Genomic DNA, 20,772 nt, shown 5'->3' with positions numbered 1-20,772 from the left:
ATGGTGGGTAGCCTCCCTCTCCTTCCTTCATTATAACTCTGCAGAACCATCTTTGTTCCGGCGACGGTCTTTTCCGACGAGACTGACACGACCCGCCATTTACAGCTGCCGCTGAGAAACCAGGGGAGACTGAAGAACTAACACTAATTGCTAATTGCCAAGCACAGGTGGAGAGCACACCTCCCTGTACTAATTGCTGATTGCCTAGGAGAGTAGAAACCAATAAAGTCACTGATTACCAAAACAACTCACAAATTGCCCTGCCCATTGATTCTGGTGAATGTGTCAACAATCATCTGCAAGTTATGAGCAGTCAGCAGTTCACACCACAAGTACGCAACTGGGGAGACATACAGCACTTAAAGCAGATGGCCCTAGATAGCAAAAAGACAGTACTAGACAACAGATAATGACAACAATTATACTTATCAAATATAGAAAAATAAACCGTTAGGCAACTATGAGAAACAGGAATAAACTATCATAAATGAGCTCTACTACAGGCTTTGTTCATGGGAAGAGTGAGAAACAGCTGAGAACTGATTTGTTCTATGTTGGGAATTACAACCAGTCTCATCAACTAGTTCAACACTAGCATAGCTTACAGCGAGCTCATTAACAAGCACAATACATATTTGCGGCCGTTCAGCTGTTGACGCTATGGCTGAATCTGTGCAGCAGTATATAATATACCTCTTATGGCTTTATGTACAATTATACTTGCAACAATTATACTTCTCTTAAATTTTGAGAACATCTGGGTACTTAAAATCTATAAATATTGAGTTATTGATGATATATCCTCTGTCTTGTAGGGGCTGATAGTAGCGATCCTCTACTGCTTTCTCAATCAAGAGGTGAGTAGCCTTCAGTAACGTTCCAACAATAATAAACACCAACCATTCTGCTCTCTAAATGTTGCTTTGATATAAATCAGAAGCTAATAATGCAATATAAGCCATTGAGCAGATGCCTGTAGCCAAAGCAACTTACACAGGTGTTTTAGGTGTTAACATGGGTTACCATGGATCCCGGTGTTATTAACATGGGTTACCATGGATACCAGGGTTATTAACATGGGTTACCATGGATCCCGGTGTTATTAACATCGGTTACCATGGATCCCGGTGTTATTAACATGGGTTAACATGGATCCCGGGGTTATTAACATGGGTTACCATGGATACCGGGGTTATTAACACGGGTTACCATGGATCCCGGTGTTATTAACATGGGTTACCATGGATCCCGGGGTTATTAACATGGGTTACCATGGATCCCGGGGTTATTAACATGGGTTACCATGGAGCCCGGGGTTATTAACATGGGTTACCATGGATCCTGGGGTTATTAACATGGGTTACCATGGATCCCGGGGTTATTAACATGGGTTACCATGGATCCCGGGGCTATTAACATGGGTTACCATGGATCCCGGGGTTATTAACATGGGTTACCATGGATCCCGGGGTTGTCTCTGGAACACTCTTCACATTTCCTGAAAAATCGAATGACAAGACCTGCCAAATAAATACAACATCCCCAATGTCGCACCAATGCAATTCCACAAAAATATACAACATTGCTCCAGGGTCACAGTCAATCATGTTTGATCCCTGGCCGTGAACCCACTCTCCGAGGGTGTCTCAGGGGGAGCGGGATGTGGAACAAACACATAATATTTGATCCCTGGCCATGAACCCACTCTCCGAGAGTGTCTCAGGGGGAGTGGGATGTGGAACAAACACATAATGTTTGATCCCTGGCCGTGCACCCACTCTCCGAGGGTGTCTCAGGGGGAGTGGGATGTGGAACAAACACATAATGTTTGATACCTGGCCGTGAACCCACTCTCCGAGAGTGTCTCAGGAGGAGTGGGATGTGGAACAAACACATAATGTTTGATCCCTGGCCGTGAACCCACTCTCCGAGGGTGTCTCAGGAGGAGTGGGATGTGGAACAAACACATAATGTTTGATCCCTGGCCGTGAACCCACTCTCCGAGGGTGTCTCATAATACATGCACATGTGTGAAATAGGACAAATGTTAGCACCCACCCACCTGCTGCCCGTATGAGAGCTTCGGGAGAGAATGTGTGATCAACAAACGGTATGACAGTAGAGATGATCCCCGTTAAGAGACCTTGATATTTAAACAATTTCCACTCTCCACCCCCCCCCCCCCCCCCCCCCCCCCCCCCCCCTCTCTGCTAGACGGCTGACTAAGTCAACCCTGCTCCTCATCCCCCTCTTCGGGACCCCCTACATGGTGTTTAACTTCCTACCTGACTACTTCAATGTTAGCGTGCGCCTCTGGTTCGAGCTCTGCATGGGGTCCTTTCAGGTACTCTGATCCACACACACACACACACACACACGCACACACCAGGATTTCCGATGGAAAATGTGGGCTCCGGACACTTGACCGGAAGCCTTTCATTTAAGAAATGTACCGGATCCATATTGGTTGGGCAACCTGAGGGGCATCCACTCACTGTGCTCAAAATTCCAGAAGTCACATTTACTTTATGGAAATTCATCTTAACACAAAATATAACAGCGTGCGGCATTCTAACCGAATTCTGATGAGCAATTTGAAGACGTTAGAATAAATAGGTGGGGCATCTATAAAGATAGGGAAGCTAGAAGTTCCCTAAATAGCTTACTCCTCTATACATAAACAAATATAATCATTCAAAATAGGCTACTACACCAGAAAGCATGATTTGGCCACAGAGGATCATTGGCTTATTTTTTTTTTTAAAGCTGCTGATTGTTTTAGATCGCATAGCCTACAGTCGGAAGGGCATACAATTTGGCCAGAGCGCTCGGCAAATACCAAATAGAAAAACAATTTGGAAAGCGAAATGGCTATTGCTGTTAATATAAGAATGAAAAGTCTCGGTCTTTTAATAAGCAAAATTCGCAATTTAATTGAGCGAAAAGTAGCCTCTTATTGGCACCAGCGGAGAACATCGGCTATGCCCCCCTCGGCGAGTGAAGCCTGTCTAGTTGCCTATGCGAGTTTCAATTTATCATTTGAAAAAAAAAGAGTATTTTTACACACCAATGCTTTTAGAATTGTTGTGCACTGATGTGTCTTATTGAAGCACGTTTCACTCTCGCTACAGCGACTGCTATTTCAATCAATGAATAGGCTCAAATGCATTATTTCGCAATGGATTTTTTCCCCTCTTCTCCTGGACAATACACCGGTGCCAATTTAATTCATCTGCTTTTATTTTTAATAGATTAAAAGCCAGCCATTACCGGCTAAAGAAAACACTGACACAGTCTTATGAAGTGGATATGTTGCCTCAAAATGTGTTGTGGCATGTACATCGTATGTAATTAATATTTATATAAATCTAATTTACATAAATTATTCCTGGGATTCCACTTTTACAGCCTGTAAAAAAAGGCATCAGAATATTGAAAAAGAGCAGTTACTTACATGAACAATTCTCAAGCTATGTAAAGCCTGATAATCATAGCATATTAGTTTTTCATTTGGCCTTTTACAAAACTTATAAAAAATCTGATCAAATAAAATTGGATAACATCCCCAAAAATGTTTTCAAGCTATCACTTGCTCTGCCCAATCATGCCCTCTAGAATGCTCCTCTCCCTCTGTAAGATCAAGTGCTTGATAGAGGGAGACAGCCCGGGCTAGTGGACCAGACAGCTCCGTAGAAACACTTGATTGTCAATATTTTATCCAAGGTCACATGAGGCTAGGGTCTGATCACTTCCAAAACAATGGTCGTGTGGTTTGGTAAAAATAATGCCTTTTTCCCCACCAGTGTGATTACTACTTCTGAGGGTTTAGAGCTTGAGATAGTCACCTCATACAAGTACTTGTGAGTATGGCTAGACAGTACACTGTCCTCTTAGCACATAGCCAAGCCGCAGGCTAAGATTAAATCTAGACTTGGTGTCCTCTAACTTAATTGTTCCTTTTTCACCCCAGCTGCCAAACTAACCCTGATTCAGAACGGAGTGCTCGGTTTGGGGTGTAGGCTTTGAGCACAGCCTGAAGGTGGGGAGGAGAAGTTCCTCTTGTTGCTCCGTAGTCAAGCACCATGGTCTCGTACTAGATGTGAGCATCGATTGGAAGCCAGTGGCGTGTGCGGAGGAGCGGGTGCCATGGGAGAAAAGTAGTAGAGTATCAACCGCATAGCAGTGATAGGAGAGACCATGTGAGGATGATAGGAGAGACCATGTGAGGATGATAGAAGAGACCATGTGAGGATGATAGGAGAGACCATGTGAGGATGATAGGAGAGACCATGTGAGGATGATAGGAGAGACCATGTGAGGATGATAGGAGACACCATGTGAGGATGATAGGAGAGACCACGTGAGGATGATAGGAGAGACCATGTAAGGATGATAGGAGAGACCATGTGAGAATGATAGGAGAGACCATGTGAGGATGATAGGAGAGACCATGTGAGGATGATAGGAGAGACCATGTGAGGATGATAGGAGAGACCATGTGAGGATGATAGGAGAGACCATGTGAGGATGATAAGAGAGACCATGTGAGGATGATAGGAGAGACCATGTAAGGATGATAGGAGAGACCATGTAAGGATGATAGGAGAGACCATGTGAGAATTATAGGAGAGACCATGTGAGGATGATAGGAGAGACCATGTAAGGATGATAGGAGAGACCATGTGAGAATGATAGGAGAGACCATGTGAGGATGATAGGAGAGACCATGTGAGGATGATAGGAGAGACCATGTGAGGATGCGAGAAGAGGACTCCTGTGTGGCTCAGTGGGTAGAGCATGGCACTGGCCTGCGAGGTAGGATGCAGAGCCAGGGTGGCGAGGAGGTTCTGATGGTTCACTGTGTTGAAGGCAGGAGGATGAGGAAAGAGAGTTGTCTTTGGCAGTGCGGAGAGCCTCCATGACACAGGAAGGCCGGTCTCAGTTGAGTGACCTGTCTTGAAGCCTGACTGGTTACATTCAAGAAGATTGTTAGAGACAGCACACTCAAGTGTTTTGGAAAGAAAATAGAGAAGGTCTGTAGGTTTTCACATCAGATGAGTTGATGCAGGGGAGCCTTGTGAGTTTCTTGAGGGGAGCGACTCAGGACATTTTGAAGTCCGAGGGGAAGCAGCTAGTGGTCAGAGATGAGTTGATGAGGGAAGTGAGGAATGGGAGGTTTCCAGACATGGTCTGGAGGAGGGTATGGGGTCGAGAGGGCAAGTTGTCGGGTTGCCAGACCTCACTAGTCGCAGGATTTCATCTGGAGAGAGGGGAGAAAGAGGTCAAGGCATATGGTAGTTCTGTTTGATTGGGACTATTGGACTCAATAGGTTGAGTGGTTGAGGAGTGGATGTTGTCAACCTTCTTTCAAAGTGGTTGACAAAGTCGTCAGTAGAGAGGGACGGGGTGGAGGATTAAGGAGGGAGGAGAAGGTGGAAAGAGGATTGGAGGCAGAAGCCTGCAATTTAGATTGAGAAGGTAGCTTTACCAGCACACACAGAGGAAGAGAAGGTAGAGAGAGACTGAAAGGATGATAGGACCTCCGGAAGTTTAGTTTTCCTCCATTTTTTCCCGAAGCCCTGTTCAGTAAGCTTGCAATGAGTCACTCAGCCACGAAGCAGGAGGGAAGGTCCGAGCCGGCTGGGAGGAAACCGTGCGAATCATAGGATGCGGAAAGGAAGGAGAGTAGGGCCGAAGAGGCAGAATCAGGAGACAGGAAGGAAAAGGATTTATCAGAAGGGAGAGATGATAGGATAGAAGAGGAGAGAGTAGTGGGAGAGAGAGCGTAGATTGCGATGGCGCATGACCATCTGGGTAGGGGCTGAGTGGTTAGGGTTGGAGGAAAGGGAGACAAAGGAAACAAGGTAGTGATCAGAGACCTGAGGGGGGGGGGGGGGGGGGTTGCAGTGAGGTTAGTAGGTGAATAGCCTCTTGTAAAGATGAGGTCAAGTGTATTGCCTGCCTTGTGAGTTGGAGGGGATTGGGAAAGGGTGAGGTCAAGGGGCAAAGAGGGGAAAGAGAGTTGGAAATAAATTAATCAAAGGCAGAAGTCGGTAAGGTTGAAGTTGCAAAGTAAGAAGTGTGGTGAGCCATTGTCAGGAAATTTGCTTAAAGGTGTCAAGCTCATTGAGGAACTCCCCAAGGGCACCTGGTTGGTGATAGATGACGACAATGTTAAGCTTGAGTGGACAAATGACAGCGACTGCATGGAATTCACATGAGATGGAGGTGAGAGAGGGAGAAAACATAAAATCTCCAGTTAAGAGAAATGAATAGCCCTGTGCCATCACTGCGACGCCCAGATGCTCTTGGACTATGAAAGAAAATGTGGTCAGAGAGCAGCAGTGTTCTCTGGGTCTCCATCAGTGCCAAACAAGTAAAGGGAGTGAAGGGCAGCATAGGGTGAGATGAACTATGTGTTCTTGACCGTAGATCGGCAGTTCCAAATGCTGCCAGAGAACTTGAATTCCACATGGGTTGTGTGCACAGGCTACACTAAGAGTTGCAGCCAAGGGGTGGGAAACATTTGTAAAGCCTGCAGGGAGAGGAGCGAACAGGTATAGAACACACACACACACACACACACACACACACACACACACCCCCCCCCCAAAGCTACAAAAGAGCTAAATGAGAATCTGTAAATAACTTTGTAAGATATTCAAATGAGATAATGGTGGGTAGCCTCCCTCTCCTTCCTTCATTATAACTCTGCAGAACCATCTTTGTTCCGGCGACGGTCTTTTCCGACGAGACTGACACGACCCGCCATTTACAGCTGCCGCTGAGAAACCAGGGGAGACTGAAGAACTAACACTAATTGCTAATTGCCAAGCACAGGTGGAGAGCACACCTCCCTGTACTAATTGCTGATTGCCTAGGAGAGTAGAAACCAATAAAGTCACTGATTACCAAAACAACTCACAAATTGCCCTGCCCATTGATTCTGGTGAATGTGTCAACAATCATCTGCAAGTTATGAGCAGTCAGCAGTTCACACCACAAGTACGCAACTGGGGAGACATACAGCACTTAAAGCAGATGGCCCTAGATAGCAAAAAGACAGTACTAGACAACAGATAATGACAACAATTATACTTATCAAATATAGAAAAATAAACCGTTAGGCAACTATGAGAAACAGGAATAAACTATCATAAATGAGCTCTACTACAGGCTTTGTTCATGGGAAGAGTGAGAAACAGCTGAGAACTGATTTGTTCTATGTTGGGAATTACAACCAGTCTCATCAACTAGTTCAACACTAGCATAGCTTACAGCGAGCTCATTAACAAGCACAATACATATTTGCGGCCGTTCAGCTGTTGACGCTATGGCTGAATCTGTGCAGCAGTATATAATATACCTCTTATGGCTTTATGTACAATTATACTTGCAACAATTATACTTCTCTTAAATTTTGAGAACATCTGGGTACTTAAAATCTATAAATATTGAGTTATTGATGATATATCCTCTGTCTTGTAGGGGCTGATAGTAGCGATCCTCTACTGCTTTCTCAATCAAGAGGTGAGTAGCCTTCAGTAACGTTCCAACAATAATAAACACCAACCATTCTGCTCTCTAAATGTTGCTTTGATATAAATCAGAAGCTAATAATGCAATATAAGCCATTGAGCAGATGCCTGTAGCCAAAGCAACTTACACAGGTGTTTTAGGTGTTAACATGGGTTACCATGGATCCCGGTGTTATTAACATGGGTTACCATGGATACCAGGGTTATTAACATGGGTTACCATGGATCCCGGTGTTATTAACATCGGTTACCATGGATCCCGGTGTTATTAACATGGGTTAACATGGATCCCGGGGTTATTAACATGGGTTACCATGGATACCGGGGTTATTAACACGGGTTACCATGGATCCCGGTGTTATTAACATGGGTTACCATGGATCCCGGGGTTATTAACATGGGTTACCATGGATCCCGGGGTTATTAACATGGGTTACCATGGAGCCCGGGGTTATTAACATGGGTTACCATGGATCCTGGGGTTATTAACATGGGTTACCATGGATCCCGGGGTTATTAACATGGGTTACCATGGATCCCGGGGCTATTAACATGGGTTACCATGGATCCCGGGGTTATTAACATGGGTTACCATGGATCCCGGGGTTGTCTCTGGAACACTCTTCACATTTCCTGAAAAATCGAATGACAAGACCTGCCAAATAAATACAACATCCCCAATGTCGCACCAATGCAATTCCACAAAAATATACAACATTGCTCCAGGGTCACAGTCAATCATGTTTGATCCCTGGCCGTGAACCCACTCTCCGAGGGTGTCTCAGGGGGAGCGGGATGTGGAACAAACACATAATATTTGATCCCTGGCCATGAACCCACTCTCCGAGAGTGTCTCAGGGGGAGTGGGATGTGGAACAAACACATAATGTTTGATCCCTGGCCGTGCACCCACTCTCCGAGGGTGTCTCAGGGGGAGTGGGATGTGGAACAAACACATAATGTTTGATACCTGGCCGTGAACCCACTCTCCGAGAGTGTCTCAGGAGGAGTGGGATGTGGAACAAACACATAATGTTTGATCCCTGGCCGTGAACCCACTCTCCGAGGGTGTCTCAGGAGGAGTGGGATGTGGAACAAACACATAATGTTTGATCCCTGGCCGTGAACCCACTCTCCGAGGGTGTCTCATAATACATGCACATGTGTGAAATAGGACAAATGTTAGCACCCACCCACCTGCTGCCCGTATGAGAGCTTCGGGAGAGAATGTGTGATCAACAAACGGTATGACAGTAGAGATGATCCCCGTTAAGATACCTTGATATTTAAACAATTTCCACTCTCCACCCCCCCCCCCCCCCCCCCCCCCCCCCCCCCCCCCTCTGTGTCGAAATGCGCTGAATTAATTGAGAAACATGATAACGCTATGAATCTATGAAAGGCCTGTTTTGCAATTCACAACAATGTCATTGGTGATCAAATATATTTAGCAATGCACGATAGTTACTCTATCAGTTTAATTTGCTCTGAAAGTGGCGTAGTCAAGCGGACAGGTTGGCGCAGCACCACTCTTATTTGGGGAGAGCCCATAGTGACCACATCTTTGTTTTAAACGGTGTAGATGGGGCACATCTGATTTTTGCGGTATTTTCCGAGACCCGGTATTGAAACTTGGTAGCTTTTCGGGAAAATATTCATCCCTACTGAGTTTACACCGAGTGCTTAGAAATCAGTTCATTTGACCCCAGCTGGGTTTTTTCAGATGTGCACCACTTAATGACTAGCTTGTGTAATTCAGCAATGAAGCTCAGTGCTGCTGTATATAGAAACACACAATAGTCAATAAGTGATTCATTTTTTCCAATTAATTTCTTTCATTTGTTTGTTAATTCGTTCATTTATTCATCCATCCAATCATTTTCAACAACACTAAAAACTGGCTGTCGTGATCTGAAGTATCTCCTACAATGTCTGTGGTGATGTAATCTGAGGTCTTTGTGTGTGTGCATTTAGATTCTATTAAATTACTAGAGGGGCTATGTCATAAAGTTCCATAATGGGGCGAAAATGGCAGCCATCTTGGTCAAGAAGAAATTCCAAACCAGTCTAATTGGATTGAATGGCAGTAGAGGCATAGGTGATGCATTCCCTGCTTTTACTTATGCAGGAAAATACAAATAAGGCATTTAATATATCCAAAATTGTGTAATGGAATTATAATCAACCTGTCGTATAATTATAAATACAGTTTATATGGGTTTTATACACTTTCTGTATAAATAGCCTCTAAAATATATGTAAATAGACCATAAATGTTTTAGATACTGTTTTCTTGGAAATCTGTGAGTGGTGTTATATGATACAATATCAGTACATTTACAACTGGCCTGTCCTATCATCAACTGTTTTGAGCCAGTGTATAGCTGGGGATTGACTTTGAATGGAATGTTGGCAGCTAATTTGAAAAATGTATGGAATCATTCCTCTAAAACTGTCTGGCAATATAGCTAACACAGATACAGTGCAGATAAATTCTTCACATTCATTGTTTTGCACAATGATCTTATCACAGTACTGGCAAATCATATTTGACCAACTCCTGACCAAAATGGTTGCCCTTTATCCCATCATCGTCCATTCTAGTATTCTAATTCCTCATTCTCTGGGTGTGTATCTGTTTGTATCAGGTCCAAAAGGAAATCCATATGAGGTGGCTGAGGTGGCAGGATAACAGCAACGGAGTGGTTCTGCCCGGTGCCAAGGGAAGTCAGATGGACACACATTTCTAGGGCTACATTCTTCATCCACCTCCTCCTCCTCCTTTCTCCAACCTCTATATGTGTGTCTTTCGGCGGGGTTGGAATAAACCAGAAGTTTCCATTGGACAACGGTCATATTCTTCTTCTAATTCCTGTGGCCTCCACACATTGCGTATATATTTTTAGAAGGACAGGGTGCTGTACATTGTGTCCCTAAAGCATACAATGTCCTCTCTTCCCATCATCACAATCTCATTGCTACAGGGACCACCACTGGCTTCATCCATTGTGTCCAGCTCAAGATGAACTGTTGCAGCACTGTGAAATGCCCTTCCTCCTCCTCATCCTCCTCCTCCTCCTCTTTCTCCTCTTCAGTATCATCTATGGTTAAGTTACAGAGAAGCCTGTCTCTGAGGTACTATACCATCAAGGATTGTATCCCAATTGGTATTGAGACAGCAAATAAAGTGTGGATTTTTTTTTTAAACAAAAAATAATTTAGACTGGAAAATAGAGGGTTTTATGTATCAAATGTGTCCCTGTTTTATGGGAATATTGTCTTGTAGCTTTCTCTCCGTGTTTCAGTGCCTCTGTGTGTGTTTTGCTCTCTCTCTTTCTCTGTGTGTTTAGCTCTCTCTTTCTCTCTGTGTGTTTTGCTCTCTCTCTTTCTCTGTGTGTTTAGCTCTCTCTTTCTCTCTGTGTGTTTAGCTCTCTCTCTTTCTCTCTTTGTGTTTTGCTCTCTCTCTTTCTCTGTGTTTAGCTCTCTCTCTCTTTCTCTCTGTGTGTTTAGCTCTCTCTTTCTCTCTGTATGTTTTGCTCTCTCTCTTTCTCTCTGTGTGTTTAGCTCTCTCTCGTTCTCTGTGTTTAGCTCTCTCTCTTTCTCTGTGTTTAGCTCTCTCTCTTTCTCTGTGTTTAGCTCTCTCTCTTTCTCTGCGTTTAGCTCTCTCTCTTTCTCTGTGTTTAGCTCTCTCTCTTTCTGTGTGTTTTGCTCTCTCTCTTTCTGTGTGTTTAGCTCTCTCTCTTTCTCTGTGTGTTTAGCTCTCTCTCTTTCTCTGTGTGTTTAGCTCTCTTTCTCTGTGTGTTTAGCTCTCTCTCTTTCTCTGTGTTTAGCTCTCTCTCTTTCTCTGCGTTTAGCTCTCTCTCTCTTTCTCTGTGTTTTGCTCTCTCTCTTTCTGTGTGTTTAGCTCTCTCTCTTTCTCTGTGTTTTGCTCTATCTCTTTCTGTGTGTTTAGCTCTCTCTCTTTATCTGTGTGTTTTGCTCTCTTTCTCTGTGTGTGTTTTGCTCTCTCTCTTTCTCTGTGTGTGTGCGTGTGTGCGCATGAATGCGTGTGTGTGTGTGTATGCATCCATGTCCTATTATCCAATGCTTTAGATTCTGAATACAGTATTAGGTCCCCTGGAGACCCTTTCATTAGGCTTCTTGTGGCTATTGATGGGTAACGTGCAATGTATACAGGAGTACTGTGTGTCGAAGACAATTCTCCCCTGGAGGATATTAAAGTTCATCCTATCCTTTCCTATTGGCCGTAAGCATGAGAAATACACACATGTATAGGCTACAGTACATCACCACAGGAGAATTCCTTAGCCTCTAGCAGTGCCAAGAAATATGAAAAAAATAAGACCAATTCTGTTTGAATTAAGCTGTGTGGTTTAATGTGGGCTGAATGTTCTGTTTGAATAAAGCTGTGTGCTTTAACGTGGGCTGACTGTGATGTATAATACGACAGAATTGAAAATACTCAGAAATATATGGTGTCTCTTGAGATACAGCTACATTTATACTCGAACAGGTTACCACTGCAAAGAAATGGCGTCTGCTAAGAGAATCAATTACATGTGCCCAATACAACAATGCAGTTGTTTAAGAAAATATTTAAGAAAATACCCCCCCCAAAAAGTAAGAGATAAGAATACCAAATAATTAAAGAGCAGCAGTAAATAACAATAGCGGGGCTATATACAGGGGTTACCGGTACAGAGTCGATGTGCAGGGACACCTGTTTTGAGGTAATATGTACATGTCGGTAGAGTTATTAAAGTGACTAGATAATAACAGAGTAGCAGCAGCGTAGAAGAGAGAGGTGGGGGGGGGGGCATGCAAATAGTCTGGGTAGCCATTTGATTAGCTGTTCAGGAGTCTTATGGCTTGGGGGTAGAGGCTGTTTACTGGCACTACCCTCTGTAGTGCCTTGCGGTCGGAGGCTGAGCAGTTGTCATACCAGGCAGTGAGGATGCTCTCAATGGTGCAGCTGTAGAACCTTTTAAGGATCTGAGGACCCATGCCAAATCTTATCAGTCTCCTGAGGGGGAATAGGTTTTGTCGTGCCCTCTTCACGACTGTCTTGGTGTGCTTGGATCATGGAACTTGACATTCTCAACCTGCCCCACTACAGCCCTGTCGATGTGAATGGGGGCGTGCTTGGTTCTCTTTTTCCTGTAGTCCACAATCATCTCCTTTGTCTTGATCACGTTGAGGGAGAGGTTGTTGTCCTTGTACCACACGGTCTCTGACCTCCTCCCTATAGGCTGTCTCATCGTTGTCGGTGATCAGGTTCTCACTCTACTATAAGATGGCCTTGAGGCTGCGTGACTATCAGCAGGTGCAGGCAGTTCTCAGCCTGAGAACTAAAGCACTACATCTCCATTTACCCAGTACTTTTCCATCATTGAGCATTGCAGGCATACAAAGGTTATCACATATATACAGTAATCATGGCATTGGCATCATGAGATGCTCGCTTGAGGTAGAGTAAAACCTCTAGACTTCCTTAGATATCGTGCACCAGCTGTTGTTTACAAATATGCGTCCCTGTGTCTTACCAGAGGCTGCTGTTAAATCCTGCCGATAGAGTGTATAACCCGCCAGCTGTATGTTATTAATGTCGTTGTTCATCCACTACCTGGTGAAACATAACATATTATAGTTTTAATGTCCCGTTGGTAGGATATACATGCTTTCAGTTCGTCCTATTTATTTTCCAGCGATTGAACGTTAGCTAGCAGTACAGAGGGCAAAGTCAGATTAGCCACTCGTTGCCTGATCGTCACAAGGCACCTTGATCTCTTTCTGCAAAATCTCTGTTTCCTTCTCCAGCGAATGACGTGGATGAGGGCCTGTTCGGGTGTTTGGAGTATATTCTTCCTGTCCGACTCATTAAAGAAAAACTATTTGTCCAATTTGGGGTGAATAATCGCTGTTCTGATGTCCAGAAGCTCTTTTCAGGCACAAGAGATGATAGCATCAACATTATGTACAAAAGAAGTTACGAATAACGCAAAAAATAAAAAAATAAATAGCTCGGTTGGTTAAGAGCCAGTAATACAGCAGACATCCCCTCCGGTGCCATCACAACAACAATTCACATTCCTGCAGAAATGTGTCAAATGAATCCGTAATAGGCTAATTCCTGCAGAAATGTGTCAAATGAATCCATAATAGGCTAATTCCTGCAGAAATGTGTCAAATGAATCCATAATAGGCTAATTCCTGCAGGAGGAATGTATGCATCTATGCTATGCTTTATAACTCACCCTGAATATCAGGTTTAAAATCATTAGTGTATCTGGTGCCTCTCTCATTCAACTGACTCACTGACTAGGCAGCGGCTCCCTCTGTGGGCTGTAACAAGCACAACACCCCTTGACACAGATTATCCATTATAGTTACCAGATTCTCTAGCCAACCCAGTATCACAGATTGTGAAATAGGCACAAATGGCTCATTGGAAATTCATGACAGGCACACAAAATGTAAAAACACTTTGTGTGCAGTACACAATGTTGTATGGATTGAATTTCAATCTCACAGATAAAGAAATGAGGTTACTTAAGACAGAAACAATGATCGAGGTTGGCCAGGTGTATAATGCCACTAGACTTTACTGATTAACTGCGTGATTCATTGGGACACATCTCAAATTATTAACAGGCAATTCATAACTGCATAGCTTTTGCAGAAACTATTTTCACAAACTTTTTATTGTATAACAATTTGTGTGTATTGTTGTGATTGCATTGTGTTGAATATAAACAAATCGTACAACTAACTGTACGGCACAACGTACATGTAGAGCTAGCTAGAGCACATTTAGTCTTCAATAAATGACTTGCATACAACTGCTTACACAAAATTACTTTTCATGTTTCTAGTGGTTGTGGTAACTGTGGTGGTGCAAAATTAGATTTCACCTCCCCCAACTAGTTGCAGCCATGCAGTCCCTGGTAACACTGGCAGACTGCCCAAAAGCTTCCTGCGCTCATGATGAAGTTGTTGCTCATGCTGCTCCGTTACTAGTGTACAGGCAAAATAGTCCCAGCAAGGCCTCTATCACACCTACAGCATCTTGAGCAAAATGGTAATCATCTTGATATGTGTGCACCAAAAGTTCAACATTCACCTTCTGCTACCATTTTTGTCAAGTCCTCTATGCATACAGTGAGGCATACAGTTTGAGGCATACATTTGATAAAGCCAATGTATGCACCACACAGAACGCACTGCAACTGCCTCTGCAACACAATGTTGAAAGGAAAACGCAGCGTTCCATTGGAAATGTATGTACTTCTGGTGTACCAAAATGCAATGACTCTATCGGTAACTAGCAAGATGGCAGCTACCACAAAACGGTGTATGCGTTGAAAACAACTGTCGGCCATCTTGGATGCTGTCTCCAGTTCTTTATACCTCAGTGATGGCGTAGCAGTGAAGACGTGTTTTTTTTGTACTTTTGTATTTTTTCATATTTTTTGTATATATATTTCTATTTATTTTTAATCTCTTTTCGATTTTTAATTTGATTATACCTTCTGGTAACCTGCCTCACCCATAGTGATACGGAGTCGCTATTATTTTTTATTTTAGAACACATTCAAGAACCTCCAGAAGCTAACCAGCTAATTAGCTACAAGCTATTTAGTCATTGTTAGCCACTGCTAGCGGCTTTTACATTCTGCACATATATCAGCCCTGTTTTTAGCCTGGATAATACTCGCTAGTCTACCAGTATCGGACTGTCTCTCCAACGCCGGATTCCTGCCATAATCCCTGGACCACTACTTCTGATCTTCACAGCTAGCTAACAGCTAGCTTGCATTCACCGTGGCACCGAAGCTATCCCTGAGGCCCACCTCCCGGCCTACTCAGCTGTTCACCCGAACCCCACTCATACACGGCTAGAGCCCAATACTCCACCGGATCCTTGCTGTAAACTCTGGACCTTGGCACCGGATCACCGCTGCTACCGATTGGCTATAGTGGCTAACGCCACTGCTACGAAGCTAGCACCAGTTAGCCGTGTTAGCCGTGAGCCAGGCGCATCTCCCGGCTAGCAAACTAAATTCTATAATACCCCTTTTGCCATCTGGCTTGGATTCTCTTTAGACACGGCGCCCTGTCGCACCACCCCGACTGTTCTGCTGACGAATACTCCATCCGCTGTGCCTTCAACCGGCCTCCGTCGGGGCAGACGCTCCTACTATCCCCGGACTACTATCTTTAAACGCCATGTTGCCCGCGTGCTAACATAGTGGCGGCTTCCTTGTTCCATCTACTGCTGCCCCCAGGAAACTATGATCACTTGGCTACATAGCTGATGCCTGCTGGACTGTCCATTAATCACGGTACTCCATTCTGTTTATTTATTTTTATCCGTCGGCCCCAGCCGCGAACTCAGTAGTTAATCCGACCCTCTCTGCCTAGTCATCACCATTTTACCTGCTGTTGTTGTGTTAGCTGATTAGCTGTTGTTGTCTCACCTGTTGTTTTAGCTAGCTCTCCCAATCAACACCTGCGATTACTTTATGCCTCGCTGTATGTCTCTCTCAAATGTCAATATGCCTTGTATACTGTTGTTCAGGTTAGTTTACAATGGAGCCCCTAGTTCCACTCTTCATACCTCTGATACCTCCTTTGTCCCACCTCCCACACATGCGGTGACCTCACCCATTACAACCAGCATGTCCAGAGATACTACCTCTCTTATCATCACCCAGTGCCTGGGCTTACCTCTGCTGTACCGGCACCCCACCACACCCCTGTCTGCACATTATGCCCTGAATATATTCTACCACGCCCAGAAATCTGCTCCTTTTATTCTTTGTCCCCAACGCTCTAGGCGACCAGTTTTGATAGCCTTTAGCCGCACCCTCATCCTACTCCTCCTCTGTTCTGCGGGTGATGTGGAGGTAAACCTAGGCCCTGCATCTCCCCAGGCACTCTCATTTGTTGACTTCTGTGATCGAAAAAGCCTTGGTTTCATGCATGTTAACATCAGATGCCTCCTCCCTAAGTTTGTTTTACTTACTGCTTTAGCACACTCTGCCAACCCTGATGTCCTTGCCATGTCTGAATCCTGGTTTAGGAAGGCCACCAAAAATTCTGAGATTTCCATACCCAGCTATAACATTTTCCGTCAAGATAGAACTGCCAAAGGGGGAGGAGTTACAGTCTACTGCAGAGATAGCCTGCAAAGTAATGTCATACTTTCCAGGTCCATATGTAACAGTACTCTTCTTGCGTTGTGTACAATCAGTCATCGACACGGAACTCCAACATGTAGCACCAGTCATGTAGATTTATTCTGATAGGAACGGCACAAAATTGCACGTTATGCAATGCACGTCTCACCATCCAACTCTGCACTCACGCACGCTGGTTTGGTGCTTGTTCACTGGGGTAGTTACCAAAATAATACAATTACAATATAATATCTTTAACAATGTACCTGATAGGAACGGCACAAAATTGCACGTCATGCAATGCACGTCTCACCATCCAACTCTGCACTCATGCACTGTACAAAATATATGAACCCCCCCCCCACCAGACACAGTAAGTTGCTAGCTAGTACTGCTGGGAATTCTTTACAACAAAATGCACAACAAATATTCTCCAAAAACCGCTGCATCTTATGTGTGATGTTCGAATAACATCTACAAACAATTTGATATAAATTGTACATTTAAATCATCACTTGAGAGTATAAAAATCACTTTTGATGTACAGTACTTTGCAACCAACAACTTACCGCTGGTTTGGTGCTTGTTCACTGGGACGATTCTAACTGGAACATCCCCCCTCGTAAGCAAGCTACGCAAACCAGCCAATAAGATGCCAGGTTGAGTAGGTGAAGGCAAGACAAACTCAAACCAAAAACCCATTGGCTTAACAATAAAGTGGCAAGGGGAATCACCAATATAACCCTGTTACACATACCCAAACAGTTCGAAGTTCTAATTTTCAAAATTAATCTCTACAGAAATAAGTCTCTCACTGTTGCCGCCTGCTACCGACCCCCCTCAGCTCCCAGCTGTGCCCTGGACACCATTTGTAAACTGGGATATGCTTAACACCCCGGTAGTCCTACAATCTAAGCTAGATGCCCTCAATCTCACACAAATCATCAAGGAACACACCAGGTACAACCCTAAATCTGTAAACAAGGGCACCCTCATAGACGTTATCCTGACCAACTGGCCCTCCAAATACACCTCCGCTGTCTTCAATCAGGATCTCAGGGATCACTGCCTAATTGCCTGTATCCGCTACGGGTCCGCAGTCAAACAACCACCCCTCATCACTGTCAAACGCTCCCTAAAACACTTCAGCGAGCAGGCCTTTCTAATCAACCTCATTCTGTCAGTAGAGGATGTGTGGTTATTCTTTAAAAGTGCTTTCCTCACCCTCCTAAATAAGCATGCCCCGTTCAGAAAATGTAGAACCAGGAACAGATATAGCCCTTGGTTCACTCCTGACTGCCCTTGACCAACACAAAAACATCTTGTGGCATAATGCATTAGCATCGAATAGCGATATGCAACTTTTCATGGAAGTTAGGAACCAATATACACAGGCAGTTAGGAAAGCAAAGGCTAGCTTTTTCAAACAGAAATTTGCATTCTGTAGCGCAAACTCCAAAAAGTTCTGGGACACTAAGGTTCATGGAGAATAAGAGCACCTCCTCCCAGCTGCCCACTGCACTGAGGCTAGGAAACACTGTCACCACCGCTAAATCCGCGATAATTAAGAATTTCAATAAGCATTTTTCTACGGCTGGCCATGCTTTCCACCTGGCTACCCCTACCTGGCTACCCCTGAGGGGTGCAGGTCAACCGCCCTGCACCCCTCACTGCAACTTGCCCAAGCCGTCCCCATTTCTCCTTCACCCAAATGCAGATAGCTGATGTTCTGAAAGAGCGGAAAAATTTGGACCCCTACAAGTCAGCAGGGCTAGACAATCTGGACCATATCTTTTTAAAATTATCTGCCAAAATTGTTGCAACCCCTATTACTAGCCTGTTCAACCTCTCTTTCGTATCGTCTGAGATTCCCAAAGATTGGAAAGCTGCCGCGATCATCCCCCTCTTCAAAGGGGGAGACACTCTAGACCCAAACTGCTGCAGACCTATATCTATCCTACTCTGCCTTTCTAAGGTCTTCGAAAGCCAAGTTAACAAACAGATTACTGACCATTTCGAATCCCACCGTACCTTCTCCCCTATGCAATCTGGTTTCCGAGCTGGTCATGGGTGCACCTCAGCCACGCTCAAGGTCCTAAATGATATCATAACCGCCATCGATAAGAGACAATACTGTGCAGCTGTATTCATCGACCTGGCCAAGGCTTTCGACTCTGTCAATCACCACATTCTTATCGGCAGACTCAACAGCCTTGGTTTCTCAAATGACTGCCTCGCCTGATTTACCAACTACTTCATGGGTGCACCTCAGCCACGCTCAAGGTCCTAAACGATATCATAACCGCCATCGATAAGAGACAACACTGTGCAGCTGTATTCATCGAACTGGCCAAGGCTTTCGACTCTGTCAATCACCACATTCTTATCGGCAGACTCAACAACCTTGGTTTCTCAAATGACTGCCTCGCCTGGTTCACCAACTACTTCTCTGACAGAGTTCAGTGTGTCAAATCGGAGGGCCTGTTGTCTGAACCTCTGGCAGTCTCTGTGAGGGTGCCACAGCGTTCAATTCTCAGACCGACTCTTTTCTCTGTATACATCAATGACGTCGCTCTTGCTGCTGGTGATTCTCTGATCCACCTCTATGCAGACGACACCATTCTGTATACTTCTGGCCCTTCTTTGGACACTGTGTTAACTAACCTCCAGATGAACTTAAATGCCATACAACTCTCCTTCCGTGGCCTGTAACTGGTCTTAAATGCAAAACTAAATGCATGCTCTTCAACCGATCACTGCTTACCCCTACCCACCCATCCAGCATCACTACTCTGGACGGTTCTGACTTAGAATATGTGGACAACTACAAATACCTAGGTGTCTGGTTAGACTGAAAACTCTCCTTCCAGACTCACATAAAGCATCTCCAATCAAAAATTAAATCTAGAATCGGCATCCTTCACTCATGCTGCCACACATAAAGCTGACTATCCTACCGATCCTCGACTTCAGCGATGTCATTTACAAAATAGTCTCCAACACTCTACTCAGCAAATTGCATGCAGTCTATCACAGTGCCATCCTTTCTGTCACCAAAGCCCCATATACTACCCACCACTGCGACCTGTATGCTCTTGTTGGCTGGCCCTCGCTTCACATCCGTCGCCAAACCCACTGGCTCCTGTTCATCTATAAGTCGTTGCTAGGTAAAGCCCCGCCTTATCTCAACTCTCTGGTCACCATAGCAGCACCCACCTGCAGCACGCGCTCCAGCAGGTATATTTCACTGGTCACCCCCAAAGCCAATTCCTCCTTCGGCCGCCTTTCCTTCCAGTTCTCTGCTGCCAATGACTGGAACGAACTGCAAAAAATCTCTGAAACTGGAAATACTTATCTCTCTCACTAGCTTTAAGCACCAGCTGTCAGAAAAGCTCACATATAATAGGTTTATTCAAAGAGAACAAATCATGCAGGGCGATTGATGGTTGCTGTTCATGCGCCCGTCCCCTGTGATTCTCTCCACAGAACAAAGGGACAGGATGTACTTTATAACCAATCCCTAGCCTGTGGTTGACAATTAGAATTCCTTGCAATAAAACTGTGCCAATGACCAAATAACAAGTATCCTACTTCAGGTTGGACCAATGAGAGCTTGCCACACGTAGCTATGAGTTCAGGACTGACGTTCCTAACAAATGTTGAACTGAAAACCAATTATTTCCATTGATAATTCCCTATTGAACGTTACTACTCTATTGACTTAGTACTCTTGATCTCTCGTTCTGTCTCTTGATCTCTCGTTCTCTGTCTCTTGATCTCTCGTTCTCTGTCTCTTGATCTCTCGTTCTCTGTCTCTTGATCTCTCGTTCTCTGTCTCTTGACCTCTCGTTCTCTGTCTCTTGACCTCTCGTTCTCTGTCTCTTGACCTCTCGTTCTCTGTCTCTTGACCTCTCGTTCTCTGTCTCTTGACCTCTCGTTCTCTGTCTCTTGACCTCTCGTTCTCTGTCTCTTGACCTCTCGTTCTCTGTCTCTGCGTTGTGTATTTATCTTCAAAATATTATTATACTTCTGTAAATGAGACATGTGCAAAAAGT

At 44.5% G+C, this 20,772-nt stretch overlaps 1 protein-coding gene across 1 annotated transcript in view; it reads left to right on the top strand.

Annotated features, from left to right (window-relative positions):
- Window positions 1–10,288, top strand: part of LOC139415148 (growth hormone releasing hormone receptor, like) — a 50,900-nt gene extending 40,612 nt beyond the window's left edge. Inside the window, exons 12-13 of the mRNA XM_071163016.1 lie at window positions 816–857; window positions 10,187–10,288. Coding sequence (XP_071019117.1) covers window positions 816–857; window positions 10,187–10,288 — 144 coding nt within the window. The remainder of the gene's footprint in view (window positions 1–815; window positions 858–10,186) is intronic.
- Window positions 10,289–20,772: the final 10,484 nt, after the last annotated feature.

This window comes from Oncorhynchus clarkii, chromosome 1 (assembly GCF_045791955.1).
Source record: "Oncorhynchus clarkii lewisi isolate Uvic-CL-2024 chromosome 1, UVic_Ocla_1.0, whole genome shotgun sequence".
Lineage (NCBI taxonomy): Eukaryota > Metazoa > Chordata > Actinopteri > Salmoniformes > Salmonidae > Oncorhynchus > Oncorhynchus clarkii.
This window is presented reverse-complemented; position numbering and strand designations above follow the sequence as displayed.